Genomic DNA, 20,472 nt, shown 5'->3' on the forward strand with positions numbered 1-20,472 from the left:
ACCGATCAGGCATATCATAAATTTCAAAAATAGCCCTATTTATAAAACTTCTAGGTTTGTACATGTAAATACATATTTCATTGTAAAACACCTATCAAATTCAGTGGACTTTTGCAATCTACCTAAACATTTTAAACTTAGATCATCTCACATGACATGTTCATTTGACATAACCAACATGTATACAGACATTCCAATAAAAGACACAATCAGAAACATTAAGAAGAATTTAATGAAGAATAAATTAAGAAGCATACCAGAAATTGAAGATTTTATTAATGTTTTAGAATTTGTGTTAAATCAAAATTATTTTACATTTAATAATAAAATTTAACAGCAAAAAGGACTCTCAATGGGAGCCCCAGCAGCAGCACTATTGGCTAACATATACTTAGACTATTTGGAACACACAAAGATTATTAATCAAATAGAGGCATTGGATTTTTGGACACGATATGTGGATGATGTTTACGCTGTAATAGATAACAGACTCACCGATAGTAACATTTTTAAAAATATATTGAATAATTTGGATTCCAATATAAAATTCAATTTAGAAGAAGAAGAAGAAGAAGAAGAAGAAGAAAGATCATTGAATTTTCTAGACCTGGTCACAACGAGAGAAGAAAAAGGATTTTCTTTCAAAATATACAGAAAATCTACTACTATCAGGAACAACTCGTTACACCCTGAGGCACAAATCAGCATATTATAGTTACATTAACAGAGCGTTTAGTATACCATTGTCCAAATCAGAGAGGAATAAAGAACTTTCATTTATCCGACAACAAGCCCAGTTTAATAGTTTCAACAATAACATGATGGATAAAATTATTTAAATTTTTTTGGAGAAGCGACAATCTAAATTAGCAATCGAATCTAGTAAAACTGAGAAATACATCAAATTCACATATAATAATCCAAGCATACATGCAATAACAAATTTATTTAAGAGAAAAAATTTCAGAATCATATTTTCCACCAATAACAACATGAAACAGTGTATTTTCAACTATGATACAGTAAATTTCTCTGAAAAAGATCAGTTTTTGGATTCGGGAATATATAAACTTACATACTTTGAGTGCAAGAATACATACTTAGGACAATCCAGCCGCAATTTTAAAATAAGATATTTAGAACATGTAAATGCTGAAAAGCATAGAAGATTCTCAGCTATGAGAGCACACATGACTGCCACAGGTCATAAATTTACCATCAAGGGTTATGAATTTCATGTTGTTGGTCCGTATTGAACTGAGAATAACATATGAATAGTAAAACAGTAAAGGTTTCCACCTATTCAATACTAATATGTATTTACAATATTATAAATTACATGGAACTAGTTTCGACCCACCTAGGGGTCATCATCAGCCATATTAAAGCATACATAAGTTTTTTGTCGAATCCTAAAACATGTTATTTTTAACTGTAATAATTTATAAAGTGAAGTGTGGTAATGAGATGAGAAATGTTAGTATGGTACAGGTGAGTAGTAATATTAATAATAATACGAGAAATATATATACAAAGAAGTTTGGAACAAAGTACAAGTGGTGTAAAAATATAAACTCGTGGATATCAGTAGTCCTCGTACTAAAGAATACAATGTAAAATAACACATATAAACATATATATAAGTATGTACAAAGTCTGGAGAGTAAAAAGTGATACTCTTTTAATGCCGAGTCGGCTTGACACTGATCAGCTGAAGCATAGAATTAGGCATTTGGTGTATTAAAGCTGTGTTGACCGGCTGCGTTGTTGATTGTTGGACGTGAAGTTATTTTTGAATTTCTGGTTAAGAAGAAGGTGGATACTGCGCGTGGATGTATTAATTCTCAGTTCTTAGCGGAAACCAAATTGGACCTGTTAAAATGGAGAAAGCCGGTAAAAACAAAAAACGGAGATAGGAAAAGGTTAACATAAAGTGAAAGGACGCTTACCTCGCGCTGCGGTGTGTGTAGTATAGCTGATGGTGTGCGACTGGTGGCGGGAAGTGAAATGTGGGCAGAGAGGGGGGCAGGCGCGTGCGGGTTAGGAGGGGGTTAGGAAGAGTGGGGGTGGCTTGGGGCGGGGTGGGGGTGGGAGCCTTAAGGCGGGGCTGAAGGGTGCGGGAGAAAGGGTAATTGTCTCGGAAAAGTACCTTTGATTAGACTTAGGATTGAGTTTTGGTTGGCTGCATAGAACTAGACCTCACCATCATAAATAAATTAAAAATTAAATGAACACATATGAAGGTCTATACATTTATCTAGACCAACTTGTTAAGAAAAATGATAACCTTAATGGGGCTATAGAGTATAAGAACCCATTAAATGATCAAATTCTGGTGTATTTGGAAATTCTACAAAAAAATAAAATAAAATTGGGATCTCTCCACCTCCAGATAGCCCTACGACATGTTCCTGCCCCCTTGAAGCGAAGGTAACAACAAGGAAGTTAATGGCACGCCAATATCCCTCGCTTTCCCACCTCCTCAAGTACGCAAACAAGAAAGAAAACATCACTTTCATCCGGGAGATAGTAGGTTCGAATCCCACTATCGGCAGCCCGGAAAATATTTTTCCGTGGTTTCCCATTTTCACACCAGGCTGTACCTTAATTAAGGCCACGGCCGCTTCCAACTCCTAGGCCTTTCCTATCCCATTGTCGCCATAAGACCTATCTGTGTCGGTGCGACGTAAAGCCCCTAGCAAAAAAAAGAAAACATCACTACTACACCAGACACAAGGCCGTAAAAAGGACAAGAGAAACTATTCCAGAGAAGAGCAAGATTAAAGGAAGTAACAACTAGGAATTAGTAATATTATCATCTCCAATAGTAATAGGAGCCACATTATGAAACCTAGAATTCTTCATTTCGACATTTACTAAAAGAATGTATAATTTTTAATTATAAATTGGTTTAAGAATAACCAAAAAATATGATTTAAAAATTCTTTAACATGAACTTTTTAAGAAAAGAATATTCATCAGGGCATATTCTCTGTGGACTATTGTATACACGTGTTTCCTTGACAACCACTAGATTACAAAGCTTTCAGATGTAAAAAGGTTTTTGTTTTCATGAGTATTTTGTTTTTAATGTTGTCATTTGATCTTCTTATGCTATTTTTAAGGACACTTACTCTCAAGGCATTGTATACTTTGTCAGTGTATTAATTTTTTCATCTAAACAGTGTTATTATGTGGCTGAAGATGTTAAAAAAATACGAAACATGTACCACTGTTAACTAATAAGTTGTCTTAAGCAAGTAATGTATCGACAAGGTGGATAATAAAATATATTTAGTTGTAAATCACAAATAGTTTCTCGATCTGGTACTCCTGTACCAGGTATTGAATTTCATCTTTTTGGTGGACTGATTCTGTTCTTTACTTTTAGCCTTATTCTGTAGGGTACACGTTTCGAGTCCATGGATTAGAATTGTAAAGAAGTAGGTATGAAATGTGGTCAGTTTTGCTGCATTTCTCTCTTTCACATAAGTTTTAACCATCTCATTCCACCATAGTGTTCCTTTCTATCTGCATATTGTTCTTGTCTTTCCACATAATGATTCAGCTTCTGAAACCAGGGTGTTCTTGAATGACAGCCACTCTTCTTCTACTCGTCTTTTTTCATTCTTTGGTAATTTGGCTGAGATCTTTCTTTGGTATTCTCCTTTCTTCCCATCTTCTTGCGCTCGACATTCTGCACATGGATGTTCCCAATGTGCGTGATCAAAAGCTGGTGGTCACTGTTGAGGCATTCACTTAGAGTAATCTGTCAGTTGTTGAGCTCTTACTGTCAGATGAGCCAGGCTGAGTGGCTCAGATGATTGAGGCGCTGGCCTTCTGGCCCCAACTTGGCAGGATCGATCCTGGCTCAGTCCGGTGGTATTTGAATGTGCTCAAATACGTCAGCCTCGTGTCTGTAGATTTACGGGCACGTAAAAGAACTACTGCGGGACAAAATTCTGGCACCTTGGTGTCTCCGAAAACCGTAAAAGAGTAGTTAGTGGAACGTAAAACAAATAATATTATTACTGTCAGATGAGTGTTTCATTTAACGGGATTATTGTATTCATCTCATCATTTAGGAAGTGGTCTTCTTACAGGCATGTCGTGCTACGAACGTCTTTCTGCTGACGAGGTGTCTCGTGTGCTAAAAAATTCAGATGTTGAGTCTGAAGGTGAACTATCCGATTCAGATGGTGATTTTTTGCTTGAGACAAGACAGACAAATGAGGACGAAGATCACAACAAGCAGAGGATTAATTATCCGCAGGAGAAGTTGAAAATGCTAATCTATCTCCGAACTCGCCCCAAATGTATCATTCTCAGTTACATGTTTCATCAGTGAAGATGGTTGCCCGAGACGGAACCGAGTGGGAGGTCTTGGATTCAAACTCTTCATCTGGAAGGCGGGCTTCAGTGAATGTCCTGAGGGAGCGGGGAGGTCCCACAACATATTCTTACGACCGAGTTTATGACTCTGCCATTAGTACCTTTTGTCTCCTCTTTAATGAATTGATGCTTTGTCTAATAAACGGCAGACAGAATCAAACGCTCAGAAAGAACTTCGCGGACTGGACTGTGTCGCTCCAGCAGTTGGAGGCTATGATTGCCATCATGTATATCCGCGGTGTCCTGTGTTCGAAAGGTGTGTCTGTGGATGAACTATGGTCTCGTTCTTGTGGACAGCATTTCATGAAGTACACAATGTCAAGGGACAGATTTCGAGAGCTTCACAGATTCCTCCGTTTCGACAAGAAATCAACCTGAACTGAGTGCCTGCCACCTAACAGGTTTGCTCTTGTCTCTGAAATCTGGGATAAATTCGTGGAAAATTGCCTTCACTGTTACTGCCCAAGTGAAAATATTACAGTCAATGAACAATTACTGCACAGCAGAACCAGGTGCAGATTTACCCAATTCATGACAAACAAGCCCGAGTTGTCGACCAAATGCCCCATATGTATACCACCAAGGGTGCATGCAGGAGGTGGCCAATGCATGTCTTTTACAATATCCTAGACCTAACAGCTATCAATGCTTGGGTCATTTAAAAGCAAGTAACGGGTAGGAAGATAAAGCGGAAGAAGTTCATCCTCCAGCGGTAAGTGAACTAACAAGGCGCGACAAGCAACAACAACAATAACAAGAGGAGGAGGCTGTGGGACCATGTCCATCTAAAAATCGGAAGAAGTGCCAAGTTGGTCTGTGTAAAGGCAACAAGTCTAGCAATGCCTGCAGCAAGTGCCTCAAAGCAGTGTGCGTAAAATGTGGACGAAAAGTAGTCGTTTTTGCAAAATGTGTTTAGCATGATTTTAATTTGCATAAAGAATTACTGAAAACGTATAATTGTTGCAATGTGGACGACTGACTAAGAAAAGGTGTTCAATTGGTTAATTTTGTGAAAACTCCTTAGAGAAACAGAAACATGGTGCAGTTTTTTGTGATTATTCATGTGTCTATCAGTAATATAAAAGGTCCATACACTAATGTCATGTCATGTGTAAAATAAAGTTGTGGAAACCCAGTAGAAGAAAATACATGTTTTATTGTGTTCTATTTTGAACATTTCCAAGCATTTCTTATGATGGGTCAAAATGACCTCTTACTGCTGTTCTAGGAATGTCAGATTCTCCGCCGTTCTAGTGTTAAAAATAAGAAAAATCACAATATGAAAATAAAGTTGGAATTCAAGAGGACAAATTGGGGCAAATATTTGTTTATAGGAAGAGGAGTTAGAGATTGGAATAATTTACCAAGGGAGATGTTCAATAAATTATTCAAGAAAAGACTAGGTAAAAAAAGTAGATGGGGAATCTGCCACCTGGGTGACTGCCGTAAATGCCGATCAGTAGTGATTGATTGATTGATTGATTGATTGATTGATTGATTGATTGATTGATTGATTGACTGTGGTTGTGATTTGACATTACTGTTCTTGCTTTCATTTCTTTCAGTGCTTATTTTTTTAAAAATCTCATAGATATAACCCATCTTATTCATGTGACAGAAATGGACAGTAGATTGACTGCATATTGAGTCCTCAGCCCCAAGGCTGGTCGAATCATAAACAGTTCTGCTACAAACCCGTTTTAGAAAGTCCTGGTGTTACTGAGGAGTGTGTTTGAGAAAAAAGGATTTGGGTAGTTTCCTGTTGCTTTCCTTATTGAGCCAGAGGTGCTGCTATATATCAGTCTCCCAATACAATGAAATGCATATACTAACTGGCCCTGTGAACAACACCATCACCCTCATTCAGGATTGGAATTCACTTCATTAGGAATGGTGTTAGGCCTACTAGCTTTGATTATACCTCTGCCACTTCCACATTGTAAAGAGAAGCATGATAGCTGAAATGCATCTTCATTGGCTTCTCAACCAAGGTTGTCGTGGTGTGAATTACAGCTAATGCATGTACGATTTTTTGAAAGGAATATCATGTCCATGAGGTTTGGATTCCATGAAAAACTGGAAGTCACTTGGCGCTGATCACAATACCAACGGTCGCATAATTAAAAAAAAAAAAATTATTTCTTCAGCTAAAGATAGGACTGAGAGACCAATGAAAGTAACAAACTTCTAACCGATATCAGAAGATACAGTTTATCCCTGAGTTTTCGTGTTCCTCGATTTAGCGTAAACCTGCATTTAAGGGAAGAAATTTCAAGTCTTAAAAATTATTCTATAAGAGCAATGTAATTTTATATTCAAAAAACGTAATTCATATTAGGGCAAAATCTGCATTTAGGGTAAGGAAATGTTAAATTCTCAAGAATTTATTTCTATTTGATATGTTTATGGAACGTTAATAACCTACAAAAAAAAAAAAAAAAAACCTCATAAGCTTGCTAAGTGATAGTCAGGCTCATAAATACATCTGACCTTGGCCTTTACAGTACAGTAGTGGTCCGCTATAGCTGCAACCCCATTGTAACGACAGGGGTTTTTTTTAATTTTTTTTTTTTTATGCCCCTCAGGAATTCCTATATTAATGTGTGCAACATCCTAAGATTAGAACAAGAATCTTTTCACTGATTCATCCATTATTATGAGCAAATTTGGGCGCATTCATTTTTCTGTTATCGATATTTATACACTCGACTCCAGTATTTATATTGAATGCAATCAATCATCCCCCATATTGATTCATTGTTACATGCACGAGCAAGCTCTCTCCAACATTCAAAGGTGCGGTTGATGTCGATTAATAATACCTCATGATTCCAACTGGTGTAAATAAACACTGGGAGAACATGTTTTTGCAATTACAGGAATGGAGAAAGGGCAAGCTCAGTTCTTGCCCAGCATGCAGAGTACCAACTCAGGCATTGAAATCTTTAGAGTATAACTTTTTTTAAAGTGAGATATGTTTCACAAGACTTCATCAAGTTAGCAGAAGTCTTCATTCTGACTATCATCTGATGTTAGTGTTGGTTATTAGTGAGTTTGAAGTGGAGTGTCATAAGTCTACAACTTTTATTATTTGGGTCCTCCTTATTCAATACATAAAATTGAATAAGGTGGACCCAAATAATAAAAGTTCTAATCTTGGTTCAATATGGACAATCAATGAAGTTTATTAATTTAACTGTCATAAGTCTCTCAATTGTTCTAGAATGGAGTTCATCGATTGAAGTAATCAACAAATTAATTTTTTATTGCAAATCCAACTTCTTGAATATGGTGTTCGTTTTTATCTTTTGCTTTCCAAAATAAGATGTATTCATCACCTAGTTCCTTGAGCTGCACTTCTGCTCATTTAGTTTCTCTCAGAGCAGTAATGTCAGTGTTATATCTTTTCAGTTCACAAGTCACAACTGCTGTTCGATGTTGTAATTAAGTGCTGGTATCTGTGTCCATCCGAGTTCAAAAGTTAATATTTCTTGTTGAGTTTCTATATGCGGCTGTCCAGTTGGGTAGTGCATACAGTATGTTGGAGTGCCTCGTCTAGCCCCCTCCCAATTCAGGGTGAGCAAAGTGGATCCTAAATAGGACTACTCAGTCATGAGTGCAGCATGAGTCATTCCACAGCCTGTCCTCGAACAAAGCAGCAATCACAGAACCCCATCTACATGCTGGCTTGTCTCTAAGAGTTTCCAGGCTACACAATCCAGCTCCTGTTGTATCCCTCTGATCAGTGTAGAACTTAATTGTGCTTTAGAATAAGTTGTAATATCCCTCAGAAAACACCTGTGTTTGAAATCTTTCAACAAGGAAATGTTGCTGCACTACAACAGCCACACAGTCCCTGACAGATCTGAAGTCCTATCCAGTAGAATAGAATATACGATGACTGGAACCTCCAAAACCGTTACAAATGCATAGGGCAGTGAGAATCTTTACTAATACAAGGGGTGTAGATGAGTTTCCCCAGAGTGCATGTTTTAATGGATGGAGAGGCAAATATTTCATTTCAGATAACTGTTTTCCATTTCCATTAAACCTTTTGTTCACTTCATGTCTCATCCCTCTAAATAAACTGTTAGTAGTTTATCCACTTGGATAATTTTTCTTCTTTCTTTATAATATGGTACTTTCTAGATACATAATTATTGACTTTCTTCATTCATTTCAGGGTAAAAGGAAGTGATTCTAGTAATGTGAAACTAATATTTGTAGAACATGATTCTTCTGATGACAACATAAATGAAAATTCAGAGAATGAAAAGAATGCTAAAGAAACAACAAATAATGTATTCCATGCTAAAACTCAGAATAGTCAATCATCATCATCGAATCTAGATTTTCCAACAGCAGTCGAGCACACATTTCAAGAAGAGAGGCATAATGTAGATGAGGATGCTTTTATAATAAATAAAGAAGAGCCTACTGATGATGTTCCCCAAAACTGGGAACCCAACATTGATCCAAAATTCAAAAATGGGATGATCATTTCATTTTCATCTCAGCACCAATATGATGATACACTGGAAAGACAAGATGATGTAAATGATGCTCCTGAAACTAAATTACAGTATGAAAACATACATCCTCATAATACAAAGAAAGGTTCAGAAGAAAACTGGCATCCCATTAGCACAAAGAAACAATCAGATCACAAGACTGATTATGACTCCACTCTGCCCTTAGAAAATGTAGGAAGGCCAGATGGTTTTAAAAGAAGTCCTGATATGTCAAGTACTAAAGCTCCACTTATAATTTTAACAGTATCTGATACAGATAAGCAGTTTGCCCTGGATTATCGCTCCAAATTTCATAGCTATACCAGTAAAAAGATCATGTATGAAAAGCAGAAGAAACCATGGCTAATAACAACAAGGTAAGTACTACCTGTCTTTATATTGCTTCATTGTCATTACTAAGCCCTGAAAGTTGTTTCAGAACATATTTAGTTTCTAAGGGGTCTTTCTCATTTATTTTTTGTTAGTTTATTTATTAAATGATTTAATGTTGATGTTAATTATTTATTTAAGGACTGGAACCAATTTCACTATTGCTGCATAAGGTAGGGTGTCCATATCATGTTTATATAAAAACGGGACATTTACAAAAAATAGTTAAAACCTAAGACAATATTAAGAAAAAGAGGGGGACAAAAATTTTGTTGACAAAATTTAGCAAACATTTAAAACTTGTTCTCATATGATGCATACAAATAATCCAAAATGATTTCTTAAATTTGTTCTGCAGACTGATAGAGATCATTTATTCTGCAGAAGTAGATGCCCTATTAACCCCGTACTTTTCACTTTTATGTATTTTATCAAGAAGTGTATTTTCCTCTGATATTTTTTTCATAAAAGTCAGCACATGATATCCCATTAAAGTGTGTTTTGACAATGAACAAGTCCTTCACTGTTGCAATTTTCATTCTTCTTCTTCTTTTTTTCATCTGACCACAAAGAGTTCACTAGAGAGAAAACGTGTTACACAGCAGTATTTTACCACATGATATCCCATTAAAGTGTAGCAATTGAGGCTTTCACGGCCAACGTTACAAATCATGTCAGCGTTTTTTTCCAGTCTTGTAGGCTGTGGTCCAGGAGCGAGTGAATGTCCCGACGTTTCACCGAAGACTGCGTTTGGCATTGTCAAGGGTCAGAAAACAGATCAGATGTAAAGCTTTTCAGGCGTTTGCTCTATTAACCAGCGTTTCGTCTTTGATGTGACACTAGACTCATCAGAGTGGGATGTGTCAGATCATACCCACTGACGCTGGGGTGTATGCAGATGAACTTATCAGAAGCCCATTATAAGAGGCACAGTCTGATAACTGCATATGGGAGATAAATCTCCACAATGGAATTATTGCCCGCCTAGCAATTCCAAATGGAAATTGTATGGAGGGAATTAGATATTTTTTCACCAATAGAGCATGTCAAAAAACAGATCAGATGTAAGGCTTTTCAGGCGTTTGCTCTATTAACCAGCGTTTTGTCTTTGGTCTGGCACTAGACTCATCAGAGTGGGATGTGTCGGACCCTACCCACTTACGCTGAGGTGTATTCCGACTGACTTCATAGTAGCGAAGCTCTCAGTGGAATGAAGTGCTGTTCTAATTCCACCTCATTATATAGTGAGGTGGTGGTGGTGGTGGGGGGTTCGCTGATTGGCTGTTCTTCGGCCACTGGTCTGCTGCGGCTATTGAGTCCTTCAGGATTTAAAGCTTTCAGGACTGGAACCAGGCTTTGTTTACCCGTTCAGATTCCTCCTTACGGTTGAAGCTGTTGGTGTGCTTCAAGATTTCAGTGGCTTCCCTCTGAAATCCTGAAGCCATAAATGAGACTGGAACTTGGATGGTAGTTACATTTTGCTCTGGCTTGTACGTTATATTTATGAAACCACAGCTGCTGAGTAGTAGTGTTCGTAGCACGACTTGTGTGTCTGCGTGTCATGCAAATTGTTACTCATGGGGTCAGTCAGTCATACTGGTCCTGTGAGGAAAGCAATGGCAAAGTACATCACTCCTCATCTTGCCTAGTACACCTCATTTTGATGCTGCCATAGGTTTTTGCAGTTTCCTATATTTATGAACACCACATTTATCATTGTCGCTGAGATTGATAAACAAAATATGAAAATTAAAACACTATTGCCCCATTTCAAAGTTAATTCTAGCTTACCCATCATCCTTGTAAAAAAATTGTGTATGTTGCTCTTCTTCTGTACTGTGATGAAAATAAGAGCTCACCATCCTCCAACGGGTACAATAAACGTCATCTCTCAACCGCTGACAATAGAATGAATGGACATGCTTTCAATAATTGGTTCATGTGTAAGACACTGTCAAACAGTTTCACTGTTACACACAACATGAAGCTGACTCCAGGCATGTTTTGTGTTACATTTGTGCTACACTGTGATCTTTTTTCTTCTTCTTTCTACTTTCTTGGACTTCACACAGTGCTACATCCAGTCACTGCTTTGTTTTTTCTTTGAACATATTATATTGTATTAGTGGTAGATGGAAGTCTACTGTTAACTGTTTTTGAAGTAAAGTAAACTTCTGTCCTCGTCCTTAAGGGTTGCAGCCCTTTTCAAAACTGTATATACCATTTGAACCATGTAGCAGCCGGGTGCCATTCTTCAACTCTGACATTACAGGAAATCATACCCAGGCCTCCAAGGATGGCAGCTAATAGTGCTAACCATTTTGGTATGCAGACAGGACATTTTTGAAATGGGAAGTTAATCACTTGACTTGCAAATTATGACGGCTTGAGTCCCATGCTTTGCAAGAGAAATGTTTACAAGACGTGGTTCAGTCATGCACATGGAGAGTACAGCAATGTTTACTTTGACTGTAAAGGATTCTCACAGCCAGTCTCAAAACTTTTGAGCGAGAATAATTCTCCTGTACTACTTATTGACTGTTCTGTATTTTTAGAAGGTGCTATTCACTTGGACACCGACTGATATTTAGTTCTTCGTATGACAGGTAGGTATGGGAGTTCTTCTTGCTACAGTCTCTTAAGGCTAGCAATCAAAATCTCAGGAGTCTCATAACACTCCTGGAATCAATGTTTAAAATGTTGCGCTCTATACACGTGTGTGCAAATGCTCTATTGATGTAATAAAAACCTAAGTCCCTCACTGGGAACTTAGACTTTCTATTATTAAATATCTTCTCTATTCATCAAGTCACTGGTAGTGAATTACTCCATGAATTATTTTTCATTTGTGTTTGGTGACGAAAATTCCAAGCTTTAAACTTCAACTAGCATTCAGTGTCTTAGATCTATCATCAATTCTTCACTGGGGCTAATATCTATACACTCAAATGTGATGTGGTTTACCATAATGGAGTATGTATATGATTTTACGCTAAGATTTTTAACATTCAAAGACCGATCATTACTGCCTACTAGCCATGGGTACGTATTGCAAGATGCAAGTATACTTGCACAACCGTAGGTCGCTAATGTCTTTGAAGTTGAGCCAGAGGTACTCCTGAAGCCTATGGTAATGTGATGGGGAGGGCCCATGGAAAATAAGTGATGGTTGGTATGCATGGATGTTGACGGTGCAGAAGGAATACCTTTGGTTGTAGTGCTGTTTTGTTGTCTGTTATATGTAATTTAAAAAAGAAAAAAGAAGGCAATACTGGCATATGTGTTTGATTGACTGTACAGTCGAAGATGTGCCATAAAACTACCTTTGTCCACAATCTGTATTCATTTACGTAGGTGAAAAGTGATATGTTGTCACATGGCAACTTCTCTATTCATCAAGTACCTTTGGCTGTAGGATTGTTTTGTCGTCTATTACATGTAAAGAAACAAACAATGCATCATTGGCATATATGTTTGATTGATTGTACAGATGAAGGTGTGCTGTGAAACTACCTCTGTCCACAATCTGTATTCACTTACATAGGTGAAAAATGATATGTTGCCTCATGGCAACATTCTGCAGTAAAGGGTTAAGCTATTGTGGTAAATGAAATATATGCATTGAGCATTTAATTTCTGGGACTTCTGTGAAATACTCCCAGGCTCATGATTCTCTTTTGGTAGGCATCGGCAGTTACTCATGTGAGTATATATTTTTCACCTGCAGTTCATGTTTAGCCTGCTTTGTGCAGGTGACATTGATGGCTTAACAGGCCAATCCTTGCATAGAATATGCAACCACATTTGGTACACCTGAGAGAGGGGGGAGAGGACATGGTTTTCTTCTAAGATGAGCCTCTGTTGGCATTCTTTGACACTCTGTTTCAAACTGCTAGACAGCAGTGGAAGTGGTTGCACACCAGTAAGGGTAATCTTCAAGTGTGTGCCAAGTACTGTGATCAATGTTTGTGCTCTTCATGGTCTTTTTGAGCTGATCCTTGTAGCATTTCAGTGAGGCACCACAAGTCCTCCTGCCAGAACTGAGTTCACTGTACAGTGAAATGAAATGGCATATGGCTTTTAGTGCCGGGAGTGTCTGAGGACAAGTCTGACTCGCCAGATGCAGGTCTTTTGATTTGACTCCTGTAGGTGACCTGCGCGTCATTATGAGGATGAAATGATGATGAAGACAGCACATACACCCAGCCCCCGTGCCAGCAAAGTTAACCAATGATGGTTAACATTATCAACCCTCTCGGGAATCAAACCCGAGACCCCTGTGACCAAAGGCCAGCACGCTATGGAGCCAGACCACTGTACAGTAACTGCTGAGGTAATCTATTGTCAATCATGTGTTGGACATGTCCAATCCATCTGAGCTGGTGATAGATGATAGAGGCTTCTGTACTGTTCATCCTTGTTCTTTCTAGAACTGCAACATTCGTTACATAATACTCCCATTTCATATTCATGATGATCCTAAGCTTCTGCTGGTGAAAATGTTCCAGTTTCTTGATGTCAAAGTGGTGAGTCCACGTTCCACATCCATACAGTAATGTGGAGACAACAACAGCTTGATAGACTATCAGTTTAGTGAATATTTTTAGATCTTTATTTGAAAAGACTTCACAGGAAAGAATGCTCAATGAGCAGCTTGTATTGTGTTTTCTATGTCTATCTCTGAGGTACAATGTGTTGAGAGAATATTCCCAAGGTAGGAAAAGTGTCTACTTGGTCCAGAGATGTATCTGAGATGGTGATGTTGAAGTCTGGCAAATGGTTCCAGGAGCAGGTTGTGCAAGAACTTTTGTTTCCTGAATGTCGATAGTCAGGCCAAAGTCCCCCTCTAGGGATACCATGACCTTGACGTCGGTGTGGGGGCTTGTGTACTTGTCGATCCCGAGGACTGTGCCAGCTCAGGGTTACCCATGCTGGATAGGCCTCGGTGTCCCCCGAGTTACTTGAGAGGTGTCTGTGCTCTTTATTCATCACTATTTCTATCCTTCTTATTCCCACCTTCTTAAATTTCATTCCTCTCCCTGTCTGGCCACCCTCTCTGCCTCGGGTAGATTAGGTTAGTATGGAGGTTTTATCCTCCCCCAATCACAAGTTTTGGGTCGTGGCGAGGTGATGCATGGTTACTGGGTGAGTAGTTCCTAGCGACCCCCTCCAGATACCGGGCACCTTCTGGAGTATATAGCCTTGCCTTCGGTACATCTCCTTCGCTCTGCCGAAGGTTGACCTCATATTTCCAGAGTACTCGTGGGACCAAAAACGGAACCTCTCTCTTCTAATTCTTCTGTTCCAAAGGGTGGACCCCGTCAAAAAACAGCATCTAAGATTGCTAAGAAACTAAAGCGGAAGTTCCAGTGGATTATGTAAGTGACGAACGTCTTCCTCGATTCCTGGTTGCTTCCAGGGTTGATGGTAAGAGTTTTCTTGATGAATGTCCTTTCATGATCTGTACTTATCAAGACATCTACTGCTGAACAGTCCAGACGGCTACTTAAAGCCAAGTTATTCGGAAAGGTAGAGGTGAAAATCAAGAAGCACCAAACCCTTAACTCCTGCAAGGGAGTTATATTCCACAGGGATTTGGTTAACTCTTCCGATGTATACGATGATCCGGTACCTAGCACGTCGGGGTGTAACTGATGTGAAGAGGTTGAAGAGGCATGTGGGTGATAAGCTACTCGATACGGGTGCTTTCATCCTTACCTTTGACGCCGAGACCGTACCTGAATGGATAAAAGTGGCAATGTATCGTCTGACTGTTCGTCCATATATTCCGGCACCAATGAGGTGCTATAACTGTCAAAAGTTTGGCCACACCTCATTGCGATGTACAGGTTCGACGACCTGCAAAATGTGTGGGAAGTGCGAACATGCTGGGGTTGAATGCACACCACCACCTGTGTGTGTCAACTGCCCGGGTACACATGCTCCAATCTTCAAGGAGTGCCCCACATTCAAGAGGGAGAAGAAGACCCACGAGATAAAAACGCTGGATAAGCTATCTTATCCAGACGCCGGGAAGAAGTTCAAGTCCGTGGCTGCTCCGGAGTTCTCCATCTCCTTCGCTGAAAAGGTCGCAAACATGCGGATCACTCCACAGAGTTTTGTACAGAACACCAGTACTGAAAATGCATCGAAAAGTCAAAGCCAGCAACAAAATTCAATAACTAAAGAAACTGGAGATTCAAATCGTGTAGCACCGAAAAGAGCATTACTGTCGACGTTGCCTGTGAAGGGCCCTTCCCAGGAACGTTCGGCTGGGAAGCTCTCCCCCAACAGGGCGGGGGGAAAGACTTCCCCAAATAGGGCTGGAAAGTCCAGCCCTCCTTTCAATGCCCAGATCATAAAGCAGGAGAACGTGAAGCCACAGACCTCCCTTAAAAAATTGGAGAAGAAGACTTCTCCAATTCAGTCGGGGCCCACTGGATCCCCAAAGAAATCCGGCAAGCCATCTGCCAGCTCTCCTCCAAAAAAGAGAAACAGTGGGCGAGAGCGAGAGGCCCCGACGCTCTCTTGTTCGATCACTTTCTGGAGAACCTAGTTCTCCCAGGAAGAAGGCCCACTGTTCCTGAACAATGAGATCACAATGGAGACTGAACCACTCATTGTCGTGGATGGTGATTGTGACAATAACGATACCGACAAAGACGGCGGAACCTGGCAGGTAATGGACCGAACGAAGGGCAAGAAATTGCTCTGAATTCAAGGCTTTACCTATCCACACAATAGCACTATTGCAGTGGAACTGCAGTAGTTATCACTGTCGCCTAGCTGAGGTACGTTAATTGATATCCGTCTATGCGGCCTCCATAGTCTGTCTACAGGAATCTCGTTTGAGACCTGGACACGACACAACTATGAGAGGATATCGTCTTTATTCCAAAGACAGATTACCTGTGGATGGCGCGGTAACTGGGGGCATTTGTACCCTAGTTCGCTCCGACATCTTCAACGAAGAAGTACCGCTCCGTACTCAGCTAGATGCAGTTGCAGTTCACATTCCGTTGCCAGTAATGACAACGGTTTGCAACGTGTACATTCCATCGGATTACGAACTTGAAATTTGTGCACTACAAGATTTGATCACTCAGCTGCCTCCTCCTTTCCTCATGCTGGGAGATGTGAATGCCCGTAACATACTATGGGGTTCTCCGTCTTCCTGTGGTAGGGGGAGGATGCTTGAGCGAATGATCAACCTGTTTGATCTTTGCGTGCTTAATACAGGGGAACCGACACATTTCAGCAGCGCACATGGCACATTTTCACACCTAGATGTCACTTTGTGCAGCCGTGCGCTAGTTCCCCTGCTACGGTGGCAAGTACACGACAACCTCTGTGATGACCACTTCCCGATAATTCTATCTCTGATATAGATGCCGACTCCCACAGGGAATCCAAAATATTTGTTCCGAATGAGCAAATTTACAACACCAATATAAATGGTCCGCTATTGGACATTATAAACCCTCCAGCCAACCCACTCCTGCTTAAATCAAAGACAGGCCGAAGTACCCAAGCGCTGGTTACTTCGGCGGGCAAATTGGCCAGAATTTTAGAAATGCGCAATGATGGCTGATGATATGCTGGAGTCTGTTGACGACTACGTTTCTTCCATTACTACTGAAATTTTGGCTGCTTCAGAGGAAACAATTCCTTCCTCATCCGGTATTCGTCGCCGGAAACAGGTCCCATGGTGGACGGACGAAATTGCAGTGGCCATACATGATCACCGACGGGCTTTAAAGCATTATTGTCGGAATCCTACGGTGGCCAATCATATCACTTTTAAGCGTCCGAAGGCCTGTTTTTTGATTCGAGAAAGTAAGAAAGCTACGTGGGAAAAGTATGTGTCATCCATCACGGTGCATACTCTGTCATCACAAGTGTGGACAAAACTCCGCCGTATTGTCGGAGTACAGAATGTGCCCTCAGTACCCGGAATCTCCATTAATGGAGATATAGTTACAATTCCTTCAGTCATTGCCGACCTGATCACGTCACATTTCGCAGATACGTCCCTGCATTTCTTCCAATTAAACGCGAAGCAGAGGCACACCATCTCTCTTTTGCCTCTTGTGCTTCGCATCCCTACAACGTGCCCTTCACGGAGTGGGAGTTGCGGAGTGCACTCACGCTATGCAGAGATACGGCTCCTGGACCGGACAAAATCCATAACCAAATGATTAAGCATTTGAGTGACAGATGTCTCAAGGATATCCTCACCCTATTCAACAGAATATGGAGTGAGGGATTGTTTCCATCTCAATGGCGCGAGAGATTGTGATACCAATTCCCAAGCCAGGTAAAGATCCAAAATTTCTGGATAGTTATAGGCCAATATGCCTTACGAATGGCCTCTGTAAGCTATTTGAAAGGTTGGTTTACCAGCGTCTTGTGTGGGCCATGGAAAAGGACGGTCTCTTGTCTAACTACCAGTGTGGTTTTCACTCTCATCGGTCTGCCACTGATCATCTGGTCAGACTGGAGAGCGCCATTCAGGAGGCCTTTCTTCGGAAGGAACACCTAGTCGCCGTGGTTTTTGACCTGGAGAAAGCTTACAACACTACCTGGCGATATGGGATTCTCTCCACTCTACACCAGTGGGGATTTCGGGGAAATTTGCCAACGTTTATTGAGAACTTCATGTCCCTCTGTCTCTTTTGAGTCTGAGTAGGGAATGCATTTTCTCAATATTACGTTCAGGAAAATAGAGTACCTCAGGGATCTGTACTGAGTGTCACGCTGTTCGCAATCGCCATCAACGGCATAGTTGCCGCTGCTGGGCCCGCAGTCATTCCATCGCTGTATGTAGACGACTTAGCTCTACATTACAACTCCGGAAGGGTGGCGTTTGCTGCGAGACAGCTACAGCAAGCTATTAACCGAGTCGACAGATGGGCCCTGCAACATGGTTTTCGATTTTCTTCAGCGAAAACCTCAGTTGTACACTTCTGTCGACGTCGGCCTGTGCATCCCGAACCAGAGCTCCGCTTGCGAAACAGTGTCTTACCAGTGGTTGACACCTGCAGATTCTTGGGTCTCCATTTTGATAAGAGACTTACGTGGCAGCCCCACATCCATCAGTTGAAGGTTGCCTGCGTGAAGAGACTTAACATGCTTAAGTTCCTCAGCGGCACTTCGTGGGGGGCTGACCGTGCGGTACTGCTATGATTTAACATGACGACGGTCCTCTCCCGAATTGACTATGGAAGTGCGGCTTATGGCTCAGCATCAAAATCTACACTAAGTCTGTTAGACAGTGTTCACCATAGTGGAGTAAGGCCGGCAACGGGTGCTTTCCGTACTAGCCCCATTCCCAGCCTACTCGCTGAAGCGGGGGTTCCACCTTTACGGATAAGGAGATAGCAGTTACTCCTCACGTTCGCTGCCAAAATTCGTGAAATGCCGCTACATCCAAGCTATCAATGCATCTATCGTACCCAATACCACCAGCGGTGCCAAGACCGGCCGAATGCCACACGGCCGGTTGGGTTTCGGATTGATGGCTTGTGTCATGATTTGAATATTGATATCGGTGGTTGTCTTGAACAAACTCTTAGCGAGGTACCTCCGTGGTTGGTTCCGCGACCGGATATACGTCTAGATCTGCTCCGTGGACCCAAGGTGAACACGGATTCCTCCGTTTATCGGAGGTATTTCCAGGACTTGCGGATGGAGCTGCAAAGGAAGCTGTACTTTTACCTCCAAGACCAGTCAATGTACCTGCTAAGGATATTTGTTCTCAGCTACGTCGAACCATCTTGGCGTCCTGGGAATCGGAGTGGCTAGATATCCAAACTCCCAACAAGCTGAGAGCAATTAAGAAGACAACTACCGTGTGGCGGTCCTCTTTCTGACCTTCACGGAGAGAGGCCATAGTACTGTGCAGGCTGAGGATAGGTCATTTTGCGATCCACGCACTCTTATCTCCTAAAGAGGGAAGGACCCCCCCCAGTGTGTTCTTGTGGTGCCGACTTCACCGTGGCCCACATCCTCACAGAGTGCGCCAATCTCTCTGGCCTAGACAGAGCCTCGGCCTGCAGGAAACACTGGAACGCATACCAGCCAGTGACGCGACAGTGGACTTATCAAGGGTATATAAATTACAAGTGTACTGTTACTCAGGGAACGTACATTCCCTTTTGATACGTTAGTAATCCTTTCGGCCTAATTCTATAATTGTATTTTGTTTTATTTTGTACAGTGTTTCCAAATTCCTTTGTTGAATAAATAATTTTGTTTTATATTTTAAATTTCTTTTCCACTTATTTGTTCAGAGAGGATGATTACCTCGTTGTACTTCCTCTTAATACAAAAATCACCACCACCACCATAATCAGGCCAAAGTGTTCATAAGCTCTTTTAAAGAAGTCATCAGACATTTACAGTTGCTTTACGTCGCAGCGACACAGATAGGTCTTTTGGCAACGATGGGACAGGAAGGGCCAAGGAGTGGGAAGAAGCGGCCATGGCCTTATTTAAGGTACAGCCCCAGCATTTGCTTGGTGTGAAAATGGGGAAACCATGGAAAACTATCTTCAGGGCTGCCGACAGTGGGGTTTGAACTCACTATCTCCTGAATATTGGACACTGGCAGCACTTAAGCTACTGCAGCTATTTCCTGATTTTAACCTGACATTTCTGCTTCAGCTCTTCATCTGAGAAGATGGATCTTGCATGAAGGATAAAAAGACATCCTGCTTCGCACTGATAATGTTGATTATGGCTTCATTATTATCAATGAACCAGTCTTATCTTTTCCTCTTCTCAAAGCCAACAGCACATTCTGCTGATTGTTTGATATTTTGGAGTGCGGTCCATTCAGAATGTACATCTTTTGAGTTGACTGGGTTGTGTGACAAGTGGTTTAAAATTGAGTTGTATTTTGTGGCAACAGCTTCATTCTTATGTTTCTTAAGTTTTCCTTCTGGGAGAGTACATGGGAGTAGCTTATGATGGATGGGAATCCTAAGTTGACTAAGAAGACGGTACAACAGTCATCGATGTTTCTTGCTGTCTTTGTGATCAGGACATCAATTCTGTCACATTGCCAGATAACGACATAGTCAGTGAAATGCCAGTGTTTGGATCATGGGTGCATCCATGTTGTTTTGAAGCTGTTGGGAAGTTGGAAGTATGTATTTGTGATGAACAGGTCATGCTC

General features: G+C 40.8%; 1 protein-coding gene across 4 annotated transcripts in view; it reads left to right on the plus strand.

Annotated features, from left to right (window-relative positions):
* The window catches only part of LOC136878858 (uncharacterized), a 317,293-nt gene that overhangs the window by 275,102 nt on the left and 21,719 nt on the right, over positions 1 to 20,472 (plus strand). For 2 of the 4 annotated variants that reach the window (XM_067152397.2, XM_067152398.2), the window contains one exon: positions 8,576 to 9,280. The exons of 1 other annotated variant lie outside the window; for it this stretch is intronic. In XM_067152397.2, coding sequence (XP_067008498.2) covers positions 8,576 to 9,280 — 705 coding nt within the window. Of the gene's footprint in view, positions 1 to 8,575; positions 9,281 to 9,434; positions 9,467 to 20,472 lie in introns of all 4 variants that reach the window. One more of the 4 variants, XM_068229039.1, reaches the window with a different exon arrangement.

The sequence above is a fragment of the Anabrus simplex genome, chromosome 8, assembly GCF_040414725.1.
Source record: "Anabrus simplex isolate iqAnaSimp1 chromosome 8, ASM4041472v1, whole genome shotgun sequence".
Lineage (NCBI taxonomy): Eukaryota > Metazoa > Arthropoda > Insecta > Orthoptera > Tettigoniidae > Anabrus > Anabrus simplex.